The sequence below is a fragment of the Drosophila montana genome, unplaced genomic scaffold (assembly GCF_035044405.1).
Source record: "Drosophila montana isolate Dmon_TW-CO22-7 unplaced genomic scaffold, ASM3504440v1 contig_3468_1, whole genome shotgun sequence".
Lineage (NCBI taxonomy): Eukaryota > Metazoa > Arthropoda > Insecta > Diptera > Drosophilidae > Drosophila > Drosophila montana.
In genome coordinates this window covers 730806-747435 of record NW_026998349.1, presented here as the reverse complement: position 1 = coordinate 747435, position 16630 = coordinate 730806, and the positions used below count along the sequence as shown (strand labels likewise).

The window sequence follows — 16630 nt, the reverse complement described above, 5'->3', positions numbered from 1 at the left end:
TACTTAGTAGCAGTGTTGGTAAGTACATTATTTAAAATACCACAAATTTCAGAGTATTTCATAGTTAAAATCAGGACATATCGAAGCATATATGAGTAGATATAAAATGGACAATTACATAGGTCAAAGCAGCTACAATTTTGTCAACTATAGAGTAAAGTAGTGTTGGTTATCGCATTCTTCAAAACTCTGTGTTGTTAAATTTATGAATGTTGCTATGCTTGCATGCTATTATTAAATAGTAGTGTTGGTTAACTGTTATTTTTAATTAGAAGTGTTGGTAAACGCGCACTTTTAACTGCTATTCTTACTAAGCAGTGTTGGTAAGCGCCTACTTTTTATGAAACTAGTGTAAACAATCAAAAATTAAATAAGCTATCAAGAATCTGATCTTTATGAATCATTAAAGATCCAATTCGCAAACATTTTTATATTGGCGCTGCTTCATTTTCAAATTTCGTTGATTTTGCCAACTTTTCAGCTATATTCATTTGTTTGACCAGCGTAAAAACAGAGAACGAGAATTTCATGGCCTATAAAAAAGTTAACAGGTAAAACATTCGAATCAGCCCACTTTTTTTGTGAAGTTAACTTACGGTCAGATTTGTGGCCACAGAAATGCTGAATATGTTGCCGGCCATGAAAACAATGGGCTTCTGTAGAGTCTGCAAAAACTGTAGAACTATTTGCTTATAAAACCTATCCTGTTCGATCCAATTGGATTCGAATAGTGCATCCGCCAGCTGGTAGCAGTCATCCGTTAGATAGTTACAGAGTATGCAGAAGGGCGTTGTCTCCAGCATAATGCAGCACATAAAGGATAAGGCCGCGATGCGTGACCCAAAATTGGCAAACATCACAATATTGATAATCGTAAAGCCCAGCACCATGCCCACAACCAAAAACTGGACAAAAATTGTGCCACCAACAAGGGGACGCAACACGTCACAATAGCTGCAAAGGGTGCAGAAATATGAGTGTGAAAATGTCGCAAACGAAAATTAAAGCACTTGGGCCCACCTCAGGATCACCTGGTGATGCTTAATGCAATCGATGAGTTTTTTGTAGCGCTGCTCTGGCTTCTCCTCTGGATCCTTGCCCAGCTGACGCAGCCGCTCCCTAAAGATGGCCATGTGAGCGCGCAGTGGCAGCATATAATTGACGGGATAACAATCCACACAGACATCCTGAAAGCAGGCGCCCAACATGGCAAAGTATTCCAGGCCGGACTGCAGCCAGAACTGCCAGCTGCTGGCGCGCCAATCCAGCCAAGGATAAAAGTTCTGAAAGGAGGGCACACCCATGATGGCAGCGACGACAGCTGTGCTCGTCGCATACACCACATAGACGGTCATGTAGATGAAGAAGATGCGATTGCTGCGGGCGGCAGCAAAATGTGATCGGGCACGTTCGCTGGACACCAGCAGCCGTTTGTCCAGCTCATCGAGTATGGCGTTGGCCTCATCGAAACGCTTGACCAGCGACCAGACAATAAGCACCTTGGCCGAGCAGGACCAGGCATTGAACGCCACCTGCAACGAGGTGAGAAACTCACCCGGCGAGAACTCAGACAGATGACTGATGTAGCCGGTCAGAAAGCCAATGGGCTGGTAAAATGTGGAGCTCAGATTCAGTGCAAACGACCACACGCAATAGATGGCAAAGAATCTGCGAGGCGGCGTCCGTATGCCCATTAGAAAAATGCAGCGCAGCAAATAGAGCGTCGCCTTGCGCGATTCAGCCGGCGCAGAGTCCGGCGCCGTGTACATGCTGGGAAAGATGCGTTGCAGCCGCATGTTGCAGCAACTATTCTAACTGACTGTGGTCTGCCTGGCTGCAGCCTGCTCCAGCCGGGCTATTTATATGGCCAGCAGGGCGCGAATCCTATGATTATAAACTCATCAATGTGGTTGGGCCCCGTGCAAAATTCATGGCCAACACTTTTAAATCAATTAGCCCATATCTTGGGTTCAGCTGCAAGGAACTGCCGCGGCGCTGCCCAACTTTGGCTGCTGGCAGCTGGACTGCGTAGCGTATTGTCCGCAGTCTTTGTGGCTGGCTGCTCGTCACGTAACTCTTGGCAAAGTGTTAAAGCTCACAATATCCTATAAATAATTGATGAGTAGCGGGCCGCTGGGCCCGGGGCCCACAAAATGCAATTTTCAATTAGTGTGCGCATTTTATACACCTTTGCAATATTGCAATTAAATAACAGTTAAATACAACAGCAAGTAGAAACAGCAACAACAACAACAACAACAAAAATTCGCGTTAAAACATGTTTTAAGCAACGTCGAACGCGGCAAAGCTCAAATTTAAACAATGCCAACCATTTAATTGCATAAAAAGCAATACACATTGATATGAAACCAAAAAATGGCAATAAATAAAAATACATATTTACATTCGAAGGCAAACAAAAATTTGCGTACTTGTCAACTCAATTCGCATGCCCTCACCCAGCGCCATAAAATATTGCATAATAGGCTTGCATAATTATGAAATAACAAAAACAAACTTAAAAGCGGATCATGACACTCAGGCCAGTTATAATTATTAAAGGGCAAAAGAACTATTTACAATTTTTACTTTATATTTAAAAAAATAAATACATTTCGACAAAATGCGATAAAATAATAAACAGTAACATCAAGCCAGCAAGATTTAAATGTATCTAATTAAACTGCTTTGATAACACTTGAAATAATTATGTTTTTAGTCTAATTCATTAGACTTACTTAATAAACAATTAAATGAGGCAGGCATATAAATAAATATTATTAAGTTCTACTCTATAAAGCACAGCTGCAAAGTGTTGGCAAGTGCTTCGCTTTAAGGTTTGAACCAGCTACCTGCCTTTGGACTGCTGCTTACAGCTCTGCTATTCACACGCATGAAAGTATACTATAAGACAACACATTCAATTGTGTTAGACTTTAACAATAATTTCCAATTTAGTAAGCTTTTTTTAGCAAACGTATACTCTTTGTGGAAAGAGTATAAATGCCAAACAGTTTTGGTTAAAAATGCCATTGGCAGTACATGCACGTAATTAAAGTATGCTTTTTATTTGTTTTAAATATTTTAACAACGCATCTTTAGATTAATTAACGCATTGCTGCGGGGCAGTAATTTCAGATTAATTACATTTAAATTCAATTAATTAAAACTGATACCGAGTATGTGCAGTATTTTATAATGAAATGCAGTACTATGGAGTATTTATATATATATATATATATAAAGATTGCAGTATTAATAACGGTATTTAAATACATAATACATATGCACGACTGGGGGATACCCTGAACCTTCTTCTATCAACACCAAATGCAGGTTGCCCTAGGGCGGAGGGGAGGTGTGAATTCAGCGATAGATATAATATAAAATCTACTTGATCTATGTATACTATTCTAGAATCTACATCTCAAATTTGGCTACTCTAGCTAATAAGACCAAAGAGATTTGCTCAAATAACAGGATTTCGCTATCGATTTGTATCGATTACTTGGAAATGGGGAAGCTATCGACTATCGGAACCAAACTCGTACTGCGCAAACTAGGAGCACCTTCGTTAAAAGCTTTTCTCTCCTATAGCTTCTGAAATCAACGCGTTCACATATACGGACAGACGGATGGACAGACAGACAGACGGACATGGCTAGATCGACTCGGCTATTGATGCTGATCAAGAATAGATGTTTCCTTCTCCCTATCACATGCATTTGGAAGAAACCATTATACCCATTTCACCCATTTTCAATGGGTTCAAGGTACAAAAAATAATGCCAGTCAAATATGCAGAAGCTTAAAAACGAAATCGCAGGCAAAACAAAATCTGTGCTCTCAGCCCCTTAAAGACGCTTTTTGTATGCCCCCAAATGCTTTGAATGCAACAATTCCCTAAATGCAATGGTCCCCGCTATAAGGTAGATATCCGAATGGCATAATTCTCTTTGCTCAGTGACTTTTCGCTCCTTCCGCTGTTGCCGCACCTTCCGCAGCGAAGCTCATTGTTTTCTCTGCTGACATTTTGGCAAGCGGAAGTGTTGGTGCGGCCATTTTGTTGTTGCTTTCAGCTTGAAATGTTTTAAATTAGCCAACGAATGGCGGGCGACTGACTAGTCGCAACCAGATAGTGAGGCGAATGCGTGAATGGCCAATTTAACGTATTATCCTAGCATCTTGTTAGCAACTTTAATTGCAGCTCTCGAATTTAAAGTGCTTAATTAAAAAGTTTGCCGTTCAGGTCTAACACCTTTTCGGTGCTTGGTCAGAATATGCCACAGTTTCTTAATTAAATGAACAAAACGCAGCTGTGTCCGTTGCCGGGCCCAATGACAATACGTGTTTGGGCCTCATTTGCCATCGAACACCCGTAGACCCAATCAAGGACTACACCTGTCACTGGCATGAATTGGGATTTATTATTGCTACGCCACTTAAAGAGTCTAGCAAATGCTTTTAAGGTGAAGTTGCGGACGTTAAGAGTTGAAAAATGTTTAAAAGAAATTAAATACAATTTAGTGGATAATTTATAACATAATATTAACATTCACAATGATAAAAAACAGAATTAAAATAATAAAAAAAATAAGAGAACATCAGATTATAAATTAAAAAATACTAATAATAATAATGATAATGATAATGATAATGATAACAATAATAATAATAATAATAATAATAATAATAATAATAATAATAATAATAATAATAATAATAATAATAATAATAATAATAATAATAATAATAATAATAATAATAATAATAATAATAATAATAATAATAATAATAATAATAATAATAATAATAATAATAATAATAATAATAATAATAATAATAATAATAATAATAATAATAATAATAATAATAATAATAATAATAATAATAATAATAATAATAATAATTATAATAATAATAGTAATAATAATAATGTTAATAATAATAACAATAAAAATAATAATAATAATAATAATAATAATAAAAATAACAATAATAATAATAATAATAATAATAATAAAAATAATAAAATTAACAATAATATTATCAATTATAAAGATTTAATGTAAATAATAAGAATAATCCAAACAATAATAATAATACCAACAATCAACAATTTTAATAACAAAAATAATAATCAGCATTTGTTGACAATTTTGCCAGCGCGTATTTAAAGAGTTTGCCCTTCAATGGATTTTAACAAGCGACAATTAAGCGACAGCAATAAAATTAACAAATATTTGTTGCCAGCTCAAAACTGCGGCTTTAATTGAATTATTTACGGAACAAGAGCTTGAATTTGAGTGCAGAAAACCATAAAATAATTGTGTAAAATATGCGTGTTAAGTGTGTCAACAAAGGACGCCACTTCCAAACGAATACAGGGTATCTTGCTGGCAAATGCGGCGCGACTGTTCGACTTTAAGGCGGGGGCGTGTATAGCTGAGGGGGAGATGGTTGGGCGCGGTGTTCATGAGCAATCAACATCAAGTTGGCTGATGCGCAAATATTTAATTTCAGTTGGCTGTTATTCTAGCTGCGGCTGCTTCTCGTTTTTCTTTTCATTTCTGCCTTGACAGGGCGGACATGGCGGAAAGGGGGCGGAACGGGGCGCAACAGGTGGCGCATTTTATTGCCCCAAAAAGTAAACTCATTTGCACTTGAAACCTCAGCAACAAGTCTGAGGAGGAGACACAGCGAAATGTTGATATTTGCCAGCCGAGTTGGGGGCTCAAATCAACAGTTGGCTTTGGGGTCAACTTCACAAAAAGCAACTCGTTTTCGACTTCAAAGTAAATAAACATTGCATCACGTTTCAGCCAGCCAGCCCAGCCGCATAATATAATATAGGACATGGCCAATCTGCTGGGCTGGGGCTGCTCCTTATCGCCGGGCCTTGTCATTGAGATCAACATTTTGTTGCTGGCCGTGGGCGTCATCTTTCTGGTCGATCTGTACAATCATGTGCTGTGGCGCCAGCTGGAGCACGTGAACATGTCCATATGCCTGATGGGTCTGTCGACGCGCGTCTCCCTGATCCGTGGCGTCTCTCTGGCTGTCTATCTGCTGACCGCCATCCTGGGCATACGCATGTCCAAGCGGCCGACAATCTTCAAGTTTGCCGGCTATATAATTGTGTGCATTATGAATCTGCTTTTTATGCTCACAATTGCGATCTCGCGGTATCGCTATGGAAGCGATTTTCAATATTTTACGAATATGATGCTGCACGATCTGTGGAACAGAGATCAGATTGAGCCAATCGAGGCGCTATTCGATTGCTGTGGCATGCATGGCCAGATCGATTATATAATCGTGAATCGGACCTGGTCGAAGGCCGCCTGCTGTGAGCTGCCATTTTGCACGGGCTGTCAGGATATGTTTCACGATTATTTACAAAATATTGAAATGGAAATTGCACGCGATAATATTGCCTTGTTTTTATTTCAGATAATTGGCATGATATTCATGATTATACACTATACGAGCGGGGTAGTTGTCGACGATCCGTATGAGTCGGAGTCTTCCGAGTACGAGGAGGACGAGGAGGTGGTGCCCAATCGAATAAGCGTCGAGCTAAAGAAATTACATCCCAGATTCGTGTAATAAGCCTCGGCATTTGCAATATGAAATTCAGAGGAGCCTCGCTATTAGTTGCTTTATTAACGACCTTTGGCCTTGATTTGGCCAATTGAACTTTAATTCAATGTTTCTGCCACGCCCCTCTCTCTCATTCTGCTCTGCTTGTTGCGCCTCATTAATCGTACTTGGACCCCGCCAACCCCCCCCCCCCCTCTACGCTCGTCGCGTCTAATGGACGCACTTAATTAGCTTTCAAAATAAAATGCGCCCCTCGATATATATATACATTTTAATGGCTTCGATTTAAGCTGCGCTTATTGACTGCCAGCCGAGTTGAACAAACGATTATGGTTTCGTTAAGGGATTTAGTTAAGATTCATTTGTAATCAAGATCTTTCGCATTGCGTGGCAAATATGTGGCACCACGGTGCGTATGATGAATGCCGTGCGCGGTAAACGCTTCATTTGACACGGCCATTAGGAACTTTAATAGACTTGTTATGGCATAAAGACTCGAAACTTTTAAATGCCATCAGAACGGAGTGCTGCTACTGCTGCTGCTGCTGCTGCAGCTGACTCATCTACTGCTGGCAGTAAGTGCTATAAAAATACAAGTACGAGTATTTTCATAAAATGAAATTTTCATGAACTGCAGCTCGGCTCTGCCAGTCTCTCTCTCTCTCTCCCTCTCTGGCCCTCTGTTTCTTTAAGGGAAATAGTTTGTGCAAGTTGCTTTGTCATTTTGCAGCAAGTGCGGCCTCAGATTCTGGCGGGTTGGCCGGCTGCTGTTTGGGCTGGGTTCGGTGGTTCAGTGGTTCGTTCGGCTGCATCCGCAGCGGTTTGTCTAAAGGAAGCGCCGCCAAAAAAATAAACAGCCAAAAAGGATGCGAAATGTAACGGAAGTGCGCGAAATTTTTGCACATTTTTGAGAAGCGTCTCCATCTACTTACTGCAGCAGCAGCAGCAGCAGTTGCTGCTGTTGTGGGCAGGTCTGTGCGGGTGGCGCAACTTTATGACATTTTAATGATGTCGACATTTATGACAGTTGGCTTGAAGATTTCGCAATGCTTTGACAGTTGGCCTTTTTTGGTAACGGATCGCAGCAACAAAATGCGCTCGTTAAACGCCGCACCAGGCCGCAAATTGAAAGCCAACTATAAATCGAATTCCACATTTTGTGTCCGACAAGTGCAGCAGTCAAAAGTTGAATAACTAATTCCGATGAATGCGCCCTTTACTTTTTCTTATTTCTATTAAATCAAAATGAAATTGGCAAATGGGAAAGGGCAGCAAGCATTTGTCAAGGCTACTCAGGCAGGCTTTATAGTCAGATGATCCTTAAGAAAATCTTTTCAATGTAGAACGTTTTAAAGCGCATAAAGAGCTACGTGTTTTTATAGTCAAGAGTTTGTGTATATTAATTTAAATAATTATATTTTAAAATAATTTCTTATGTAAAATCTCAGCTTCCAGCCGATTGTAGCTATGTGAGCTTCATGATATAGGAACATATTACGGCGAAGCTTTTGCTTAAATATTGGAAGACTATAAGTTTTGGCTAAATAAAATGGCTTATAAAAACTCAGAAGCAAAGAGTTGTCAAGGCTATATAGGCAGGATATATAGTTACATGTTCTTAAGCCAAATCTTGTCAATTCGATTAGAATGTTTAACAGCGCATAAGGAACTATATGAGCTTTGTTTCAGTCATGTGAGTTGTGTATATTATTTAAATAATTAAATTTAAAAATATTTTCTTATGTGAAATCTTAGTTCTCAGCCAATACTACCTATATGAGGTATATGATATAGAAATACGATGCTGAGAAGCTTTTGCTTAAATATTGGAGACAATTGAGCTTCAGATTCTCTCCAATATTGGGAAAAAAAAATCTTCTCAGCAACGTGTTGCTATATCATGTAGTCCACATAGGTTGTAAGTTTCAACAAAACCATGCAAAAACTCGACTTTGCGCCGATTATTCCTATCTTCATCTTTATGATATAGTTGTTCAGTGCTTAGGAAAACAAATAATTGAAATTTCTTGAAAAACATCAAACAAGAATTTAAATCGCGATATATTTTTCCTATTCCAGCTATATGTTATACTGTTTCGATCCGATCGACTCTAGTATATGTACAAATTGCAGCAAGACTAGAATCTATGAAGGATCTAAGGATTAAACCACATTCGCCCAGTTGGCCCTACTCCTCGCCTGATCCAATTAAACAGTAGTTAATTATTTGCCTCGAAAAAAAAAAGAAAACACATTCTGTGCGCAGCATATTTGATGTGCATATTTTAATACCCTTTGCTAGGATATACAAATAGGTTTAATATATCCACAGTCTGATGTGTGGCTCTGGCGAGCTGTTGAAATTAATTTTGCACAGTTTGTAAATCACACACGCCCCCACACAACACACACACACACACACCAGCGCACACACACAGAGAGAAACGGCGAGGTTGATTTGTAGCCCGTCGTTGTGGCTGCTTACCTGTTTGCTTACCTGGCAAAAGGGTCAGACATTCTGTGCCCAGCGCTCGGATTTGCGAATGGAATGGATTCGCCAGGCAAATATTGTGACATAAATCAATCAGCCAGCCAGGCAAACAGCATGCAAAACATGACATTTATTAAAATTCGTATAAATTCAGTACACGAAAATGTTATGAATCGCTTGAGCGAACGGGGCAATACCAATTCTATGAATTCCGCAACAAACAGCCAAACAGCCAAAGGACATTCAAGTTAATGCGAAAAAAAGCTGCGTTCTTAATTAAATACAGCCACACGCTGACAGCTGTGAATGCGAAATATATGTTTGTGCAGCGAAATATATGTTTATGCACATTTAACAAAATAAATATAACTCGTTTAGGTGCAGCAAAACTTTAAGTTTCTGCAGGGCCACAAATAACTTTCAAGGTCAGCCAAAGGGGGTGGGGGTGGGCGGGGGCTAATGAGCTATATATGTATGTACTTGATAACTGCGCCAAATGACAAATGCTTTTTTGTCCTGCGCTGCGTCTTTCATGAAGTTTTGTCACGCAAAATTGGCGAGCAGGCAGCATTGACACACCAGACGACAAAGTTTTCCTGACTTTGTGCATTTGCATATAGATTTCTGGTTTGTTCTTTTCTATTTTTGTCTGCGTTGAATTATATACACACGAAGGGCAATAATTATTGCAGTGCAGCAACGGCAACAACAAGTTGAAATAATTATTTTTATTTTGCAGTAAAATACAACTTAATTGTGCAACTTTTCACATAAATAAAACAGCTAACAATGTGGTGTGATAAAGGCAAACAACCAAAAACAACAACTCGGGCAAAAAAAGGTCATCAAAAGGCAACTTTGGCTGACAACAAATAAAAAAAAAAACATAAAGTTGTCGCCTCTTAAGTTGAGAGGCTTTCACCTGGAAGGCTGCAGCAACGCATTCACGAGCTCATTTATTATTATTTTGCGAGCAATAACAAATTTTCTTGAAAGCAAAAAAAAAACGGAAGATGTATATATGTTTATTTTTAAAATGATTTACATGGCCCAATAAAAGAAAACAAAGACAGCAAAGCAATATATATTAAAGAAGGTGTTGCTCAGAAAAAGAACGAAGCTCAAACACTCTACAAAAAAATAGAGAAAAAAAACGATTTGTTTTCAGCACAAATTAAAATTCCCTTCGCTTTTCTGTTCGTCAATATGTGCTACTAAATAATATAAATATGATATATATATTTGACAATATGTCTTTTTAAGTTCTTAAAAAGATAATAAGACTGCTGAAAGCTAGGTTAGGGTATCTGAGTGAGTCCTCATATAATATCAAGCACTTTGTCACTTTTTTGTTGAGCGTAAAAGCAAAGTTCGGCAACGCAATTTTGTTGTTTTGGTTGGAGCGAGGGCAAAAGTCGATTAGATGTTAAGATATGCATGTGCGTTTTGTCAAATGTATTAGCAGCACACACGCACACACACACACACATAGACACGCACAACAAATTATACAGCTGACTGGGCGTGGCAGGCAGCGAGCTGCTAATACATGGCGACAGCAGCAGACAGGGATCTAGACATAATTCAATTAGGCAGATGTTAGATTGAAATGTGTTAACAATTTTCGATTACTAAACTGGCTATCGATTAAAAATCGATAACAGCTGCGTGCTGCTAATCGCTAGTATATAAATATATAATATATAGCTAGTCGAAATAGAATTATTAAAAATGTTAATCAAGTAAATCGGAATTGAACAGACTTTGAATCAATAAATTAAACTTAGCCTGTTATTGTTGGAAAATCCATTTCGAGTTAAACATTAAATATATAAAATGCAAACGCTAAAAACTTGTACATGTCGCAAACGTCAAATGGTTACCCTGCCTGCCTGTCACCTGAGGCGTCAAACGTGGCGTATGCGCAACATTTGCATAAACAAACATTTAAGCGTTCGCGCTGCTCTTTTGCAACGGACGTGGCTTATGGCAACTTTTATGTGTGCGTGTGTGTGTGTGTGTGTATTTGGCCAGGAATTTGCCAAGCTTAACTTGAGGTTTATTTAAACCGAGACCACATTAAGTTAAATTAAGTAGAGGGAGGCATTTGCTGGGCTCAGTTTTCGTTCCACTTTTTGTATTTTTTTGTCGTTTTCAATTACACTTAAGCTTAAAGTGCTTGAAATTTGTTGTTGTAGCTGCAGCTCTTCATAATTTTATTAGGCAGCTTTTTTAGCCGCTGCCGCTGGGATACTTGCCATGTGCGACTCTCTCCACAGAGTTGGAGAGTTTCAGTTCAGGCACCCTGCGGAGCGTATTCAAAGTATATAGACCCACTTTTCACATCGTTCGAAACGTGGCTGGCATTTAAATGGCATATAACACTCCGCCCCTTTTTGCTGTTTTGTTGCAAAGTTCTGCATTTGTTGTGCCACTTTTTTTTGGGGGGGCTGGTGTTGCCTTCAGTTCATCTGGCGCTTAATTTAGTTTCGAGTTCTTGGTTGCCGACTGTCTGGCCGAGCAATTTATCAGCAGACGTGCTAGTTTAGCTTTTCCTTTCGTTCACTTTTGTTATTATTTTTTGCCTTGGCTAACTACATTTTAAGCTGCGCAGCATTTGGCCAAGTTCTAAGCCACTTAACTTGTCTGCCGTGCCGCAGCCATAAGCCATTAGGTGCAAATCAATTTCGACTCACACACACACACACACACACACACACGCAACACTTGCGGATTTTGCCCCGCTCTGGCCTTTAACCCGCCGCCCGTTCGCCCCCTCAAGTTTGTCAGCTGCGGCTTTGGGCACAAATCTCGCACACAAATCACAAATTGAGCACTTGATTAAGCGTTAAGCATTGGACTTAAATGGCCTCAGCTTTCTATATAAACGAGTGCGGCTGGCATTAATTATCCACACGCCACTTTGCATTGATTGACTGACTGATTGATTGATTGATTGATCGATTGGCCGCCAGCGCGCATTTAAGCAGACATTCTTGTAAACCAATAAAATCAAAAGAAAATGTTTTCAACTTCAAATTGTCTGTTGCCAACAAAATATGGAAAACTGCAAAAATGCGCTTATTTATAATGCAGTGCATATATTAGTTCTGCACCGCCTAACCAAATATTTACATTGTCGGGCTGCAGGTGCGGACACGGACATGGACCCCGACCCGGACCCCGACCCGGACCCGGCCCAATCCCCCCCCCCCCCCCCCTGCCCATTGGTTGTGTTGACAACGTTGCCAAAAACGAGCGCAACGAGCGTAATAATAAAACAAAATACATATCTGCAGCACCGTGAAATGCAATAAACGAGCAATTCACAATACACACACCTACACACACCCACACACACACACACCTACACACCCCCGCAGACATTCCTGCATAACAACCTGCAGCAGCATGTCTTCCACAACTGTCCAAAATATGAATGTCAACTGTCAGCAGCAAAAAAAAAAGAAGAGAGAGCAACAGAAAAAGTGAAACAAATGAATAGAAATATTATTTCGTCGCCTGGGGCCAACTATGCCACAATTTAGAACAGGTATTTGGTATACCAAAAGCATCCAATATATGCAATATGCTAATGAAAACTATTTTCTTTTTACACAGCTCGAACAGGTTGTGCGGCAGCCAAATGAATTAACATTCATTTCGAAATATTTTAATTCTTTGGCAGAGTTTGCTCTGCGGCGCTTATGGGAAATCAAGAAGTTCATCGAAACACCTCTATCAATCATAATTGTGATATTCAATTTAAATTCTGGCGAGATAAAATAGATCTTGGCGCAGTAGGCAAAATAAATCAGTCCATTGAGTAGCGTAGTGGACTAGGTGTCGGCAGGAAGTTCAGAGATCGAGCAACCGGTTAAATAAAATGTATTTTTTATATATAGTTGTATTCTTATTGGATCAGACCTCTCGATAAATGAGATCGCTCGAAACGATCGCTCGAAAAGTAGTTTCTTGTATGAAAAACTGGTTTGTTTATCATGATATCTGGACCTCACCCGGCATTAATTAGTTGAGCTATATATGAACCAACGCTTATCAATATCGCACTCATATATTATATACCGCAATAGGAAGAATCGGACGAAGAGTAGTTTCTTGTATGACAAAATAATCTGTTTTCTATATATGTCGATATGTTCATCAGCATTTACAAGCTTCACAATTCTCACATATCGGCAAAACCGTAAAGCAAAAGTCTACAAGGGTATTCAATGTTCGGTATGCTGAAAATATTCTTACTTTCTCGTAGTAAATACTTTCATTAACAGCTTGATTCATCATTATTCGTCAAGTTTTAATATCATAATAACAGCTTATAATGAGTTACCCCAAATAGTTCCTTTTATGTTGAGAACAAAAGAGTTATATTTTAATATATCAATTGACAATTCTAATTTCGACCATTTCAAAGCAGTTAAGGCATATGTTAAAGCCATAACAATTAACTACAAGCAACGCTTACTGGAGGAACACTACCATTAGGAAAAAAAGAAAGCAACACACACATTGCTGGGGTCTTAAACCTGTTGTCCTGTTGACAGGCAATTTGGCTGTGAACAAACAGCAAACAAATCGACAAACAATTTCAAGTGTTCAAATGCTAAACACAAAATGCTTAACTTGACCAATAAAAAGTAAATGGCGAACACGCATACACAAGGACGAACACACACACACACACACACACACACACACACACACACACACACACACACACATACAAATACACAACACCACAAGCTGGCCGCAAGTTAAACACAAATACACACACACAAACACACACACAGTCTGAATGAATGGCAATGGCTTTTGCTGAAAGCGGGTCGACAAAAGAATAAAAGGACGAAATCAGACGGAAGCCAGCAGCAGCAGCAGCGGCAGCGGCAGTGGTCCAGCCAAGCTATTTGCATAGCACTTAAAATAGAAAGAAACACTGCAAAAAAAAGAGAGAAAAGAAGAGAGAATAGAAACGAAATGAAAGGAAAAAATCGGTAAAGGTAAAAAGGATGTGCAAATCTGCTGCAGTGGCAGATGCTGAGTGATAATTCGACATGAGGCTCGTGTGTACGGGCGCTGGTAATTGACATTGTTGGGCGACAGGCGGCAGGCGGCAGTCACAGAATGGGCCCAAATGGGCCAGCCTTATCGGGCAGCGTCAACGGCAATGCAGCAGTCGAGTCTCTGCCACAGGATGTGCCCTAATAATGTGCATGTCAACGCAGAAGCTGGCCACACACACACACACACACACAAAAACTGTTCAAGATGTGACAATGACATTTGCAGCCAAAAGTGTTTGTCAATGGGAATGCTGCTAACACAGCCAAGCGACCCGCTATGCCCCTCCCTCCCCCTCTCTCTCTTAAAGCACACATCTCTCAATCGAGAACGAGCCGAGCTCACAAATGGACTGCCGGCCAGAGACACGGCTGACCTAATTGCCTGAAGGGCCATCACTGCAACACCTGGCGTATGCGTAATTTGTCAGCTACGCATTGCCTTTGCCCCGCCGGCAGCCCCCCTAGCGCAGTTAAGTGTAATTTAACAGCTGCAACAGCAAAAACAACAACAACTAATTAACTTTAACAACAGCCAACTAAAAGCGACGACAACGTAAATCAGGCAAAAAGTTTTACAACCTATTTTGAGTGTCAGCTCTGAAATGCATTTCACATTACGAATTTACCGTTCGTGCTGACAGCACGAATGTCCTTTGAAATTGGGCAGAGCTCAAAAACAGGCTCAGCAGCTGTCAGTAGTCCAGAGTTGCCACAGCTGCTTAATTGGGCATTTGTATTGTGCCGAGTGTTGCCAGCTGCTGTCACCTTGAGGCGCGCCTCAGTAATTAGCGGATTGATTTTGGGCAACAGCGACAAAAGCCCATTCACAAATGCAGTCACAATCCACATATCATTGGCCATGCATAGAGGCAATCACACACACACACACACACACACACACACACACACATACACTCACACACACCCACACACACCCACGCACTTCTAAATGCGCGCTCACAAACAATCGCTTGCATTTTTAAGTGGCAGTTAAAATTCAACTGTCAGAGTCAAAGAACTTTGTTGTGCCAGCAGATGACAATCGTTACCCCTAACAATGCACTTGAGTGGGCCTGCTTGACTCTTAGATACCCTGTACATACAGCTAAAGTGCCTTGGCACACATTTAAACTGATTTCCACACTATTTGAAGGACTAGCAGATACCCAGGTCAGATACCCCACATAAAATGCGCTACTCATTCAGTTATTCGAGTGTAGTCTTAACTGATCGACTCTTAGACACTCTGTAAGTGCCACTAAAGTGCCTTAGCATACATTCACACTTTTAGTATACACGTAAGGCACACACACAGCCAGGAAATTTGATCTAGGTGCGATTGATGGACTAGTAGATACCCTATAGACCCTATCCTGAAGTGATCGAGCACACATTCCAGCTAGACAATGCACATTAAATGCACTATTTATCAAGTTACACGTATGTAGTTGCGTTCACCCGACTCTTAGATACCCTGCACTTGCAGCTAAAGGACCTGAGCACACATTCACACTAATTTACGCACATGCTATGCACGCAGACAGCAAGTTGAGCTCTGAACTGCCCTAAAATACATTCGCTTTTGACAACAAACATAAAATGCAATATTCATTAAGTTATTAGGAAGCAGTCGCATCTAATCGACTAACATACACCCTGTAACTAACACTAGACTACACAAAAGACATTATTTGTAGGCGTATAGCAAATATGAATGCTTTAGCTAAAACCTTCTAACTTATAGAATGTCTGTCTCAGATAAAATAAAATTTTAAAAATAATAGCTTGAATATTGAGATATAATATCGTGTTGTTTTAATTTGGCGATGGTTGCAGGAATTCGTTTTACAAATCTGCGTATCATGCGTGTATTTGTGCCAGAGGCTTTCAGCCTCTGAGATCATATAGACAGATGACAAGGCATACCTGGCTAATCTTTATTTTATAGGGTATATATATGTATGCAAAGAACCATTTGTCTGACAGCTCAAGACATCTTTTGTACTTTTTATATACAATCCTTGATATAATTTCACATATTTTAAACATTTTCAAATGTTACAGTGTATAATTAGAAATATTTTGTAAAATTGTGAAAACTAGAATTGTAAATGTCCGACAGTTTTGTTAACAGATTCCTATGTCTTTTTGTGTGTGTGTGTGTGTGTGTGCATGTTTGTAAAATATTTCAGTTGCATTTTGCAGCCGTTGCGTTTGTGCTCGCTTTCTGTTGCATACTTTTGAGCGCACTTATTTATTTTCACGTAACGCATACGCCGCGTACGCCAGCTACTGTGTGCGTGTGAGTTAGAGCTGATGATTCTCGTTTTTGAAAAGAACGCGTGCTATGTCCGCACTGTATATTATTCCGTCTGGCACACACACACACACACACGCACACACAATTGTTGTGGTTTTTTTTGGAATTTTTTTTGGTTTTTTGTTTCATTTT

The 16630-nt window shown here is 39.7% G+C and overlaps 2 protein-coding genes across 2 annotated transcripts; one reads left to right on the top strand and one right to left on the bottom strand.

Annotated features, from left to right (window-relative positions):
* Positions 1–405: 405 nt before the first annotated feature.
* Positions 406–1796, bottom strand: LOC135434946 (odorant receptor 42a-like). Its single transcript, XM_064691760.1, has 3 exons — positions 1021–1796; positions 597–954; positions 406–533 (listed from the first exon to the last, which is right to left on the bottom strand). The coding sequence occupies exons 1-3, from the start codon at positions 1794–1796 to the stop codon at positions 429–431; spliced, it is 1239 nt and encodes a 412-aa protein (XP_064547830.1). The 3' UTR covers positions 406–428.
* A 3966-nt stretch (positions 1797–5762) lies between these two features.
* On the top strand, positions 5763–6788 carry Tsp42A (Tetraspanin 42A). The gene has a single exon (XM_064691753.1). It carries the CDS (start codon positions 5857–5859, stop codon positions 6607–6609), a length of 753 nt encoding a protein of 250 aa, XP_064547823.1. The 5' UTR covers positions 5763–5856; the 3' UTR covers positions 6610–6788.
* Positions 6789–16630: the final 9842 nt, after the last annotated feature.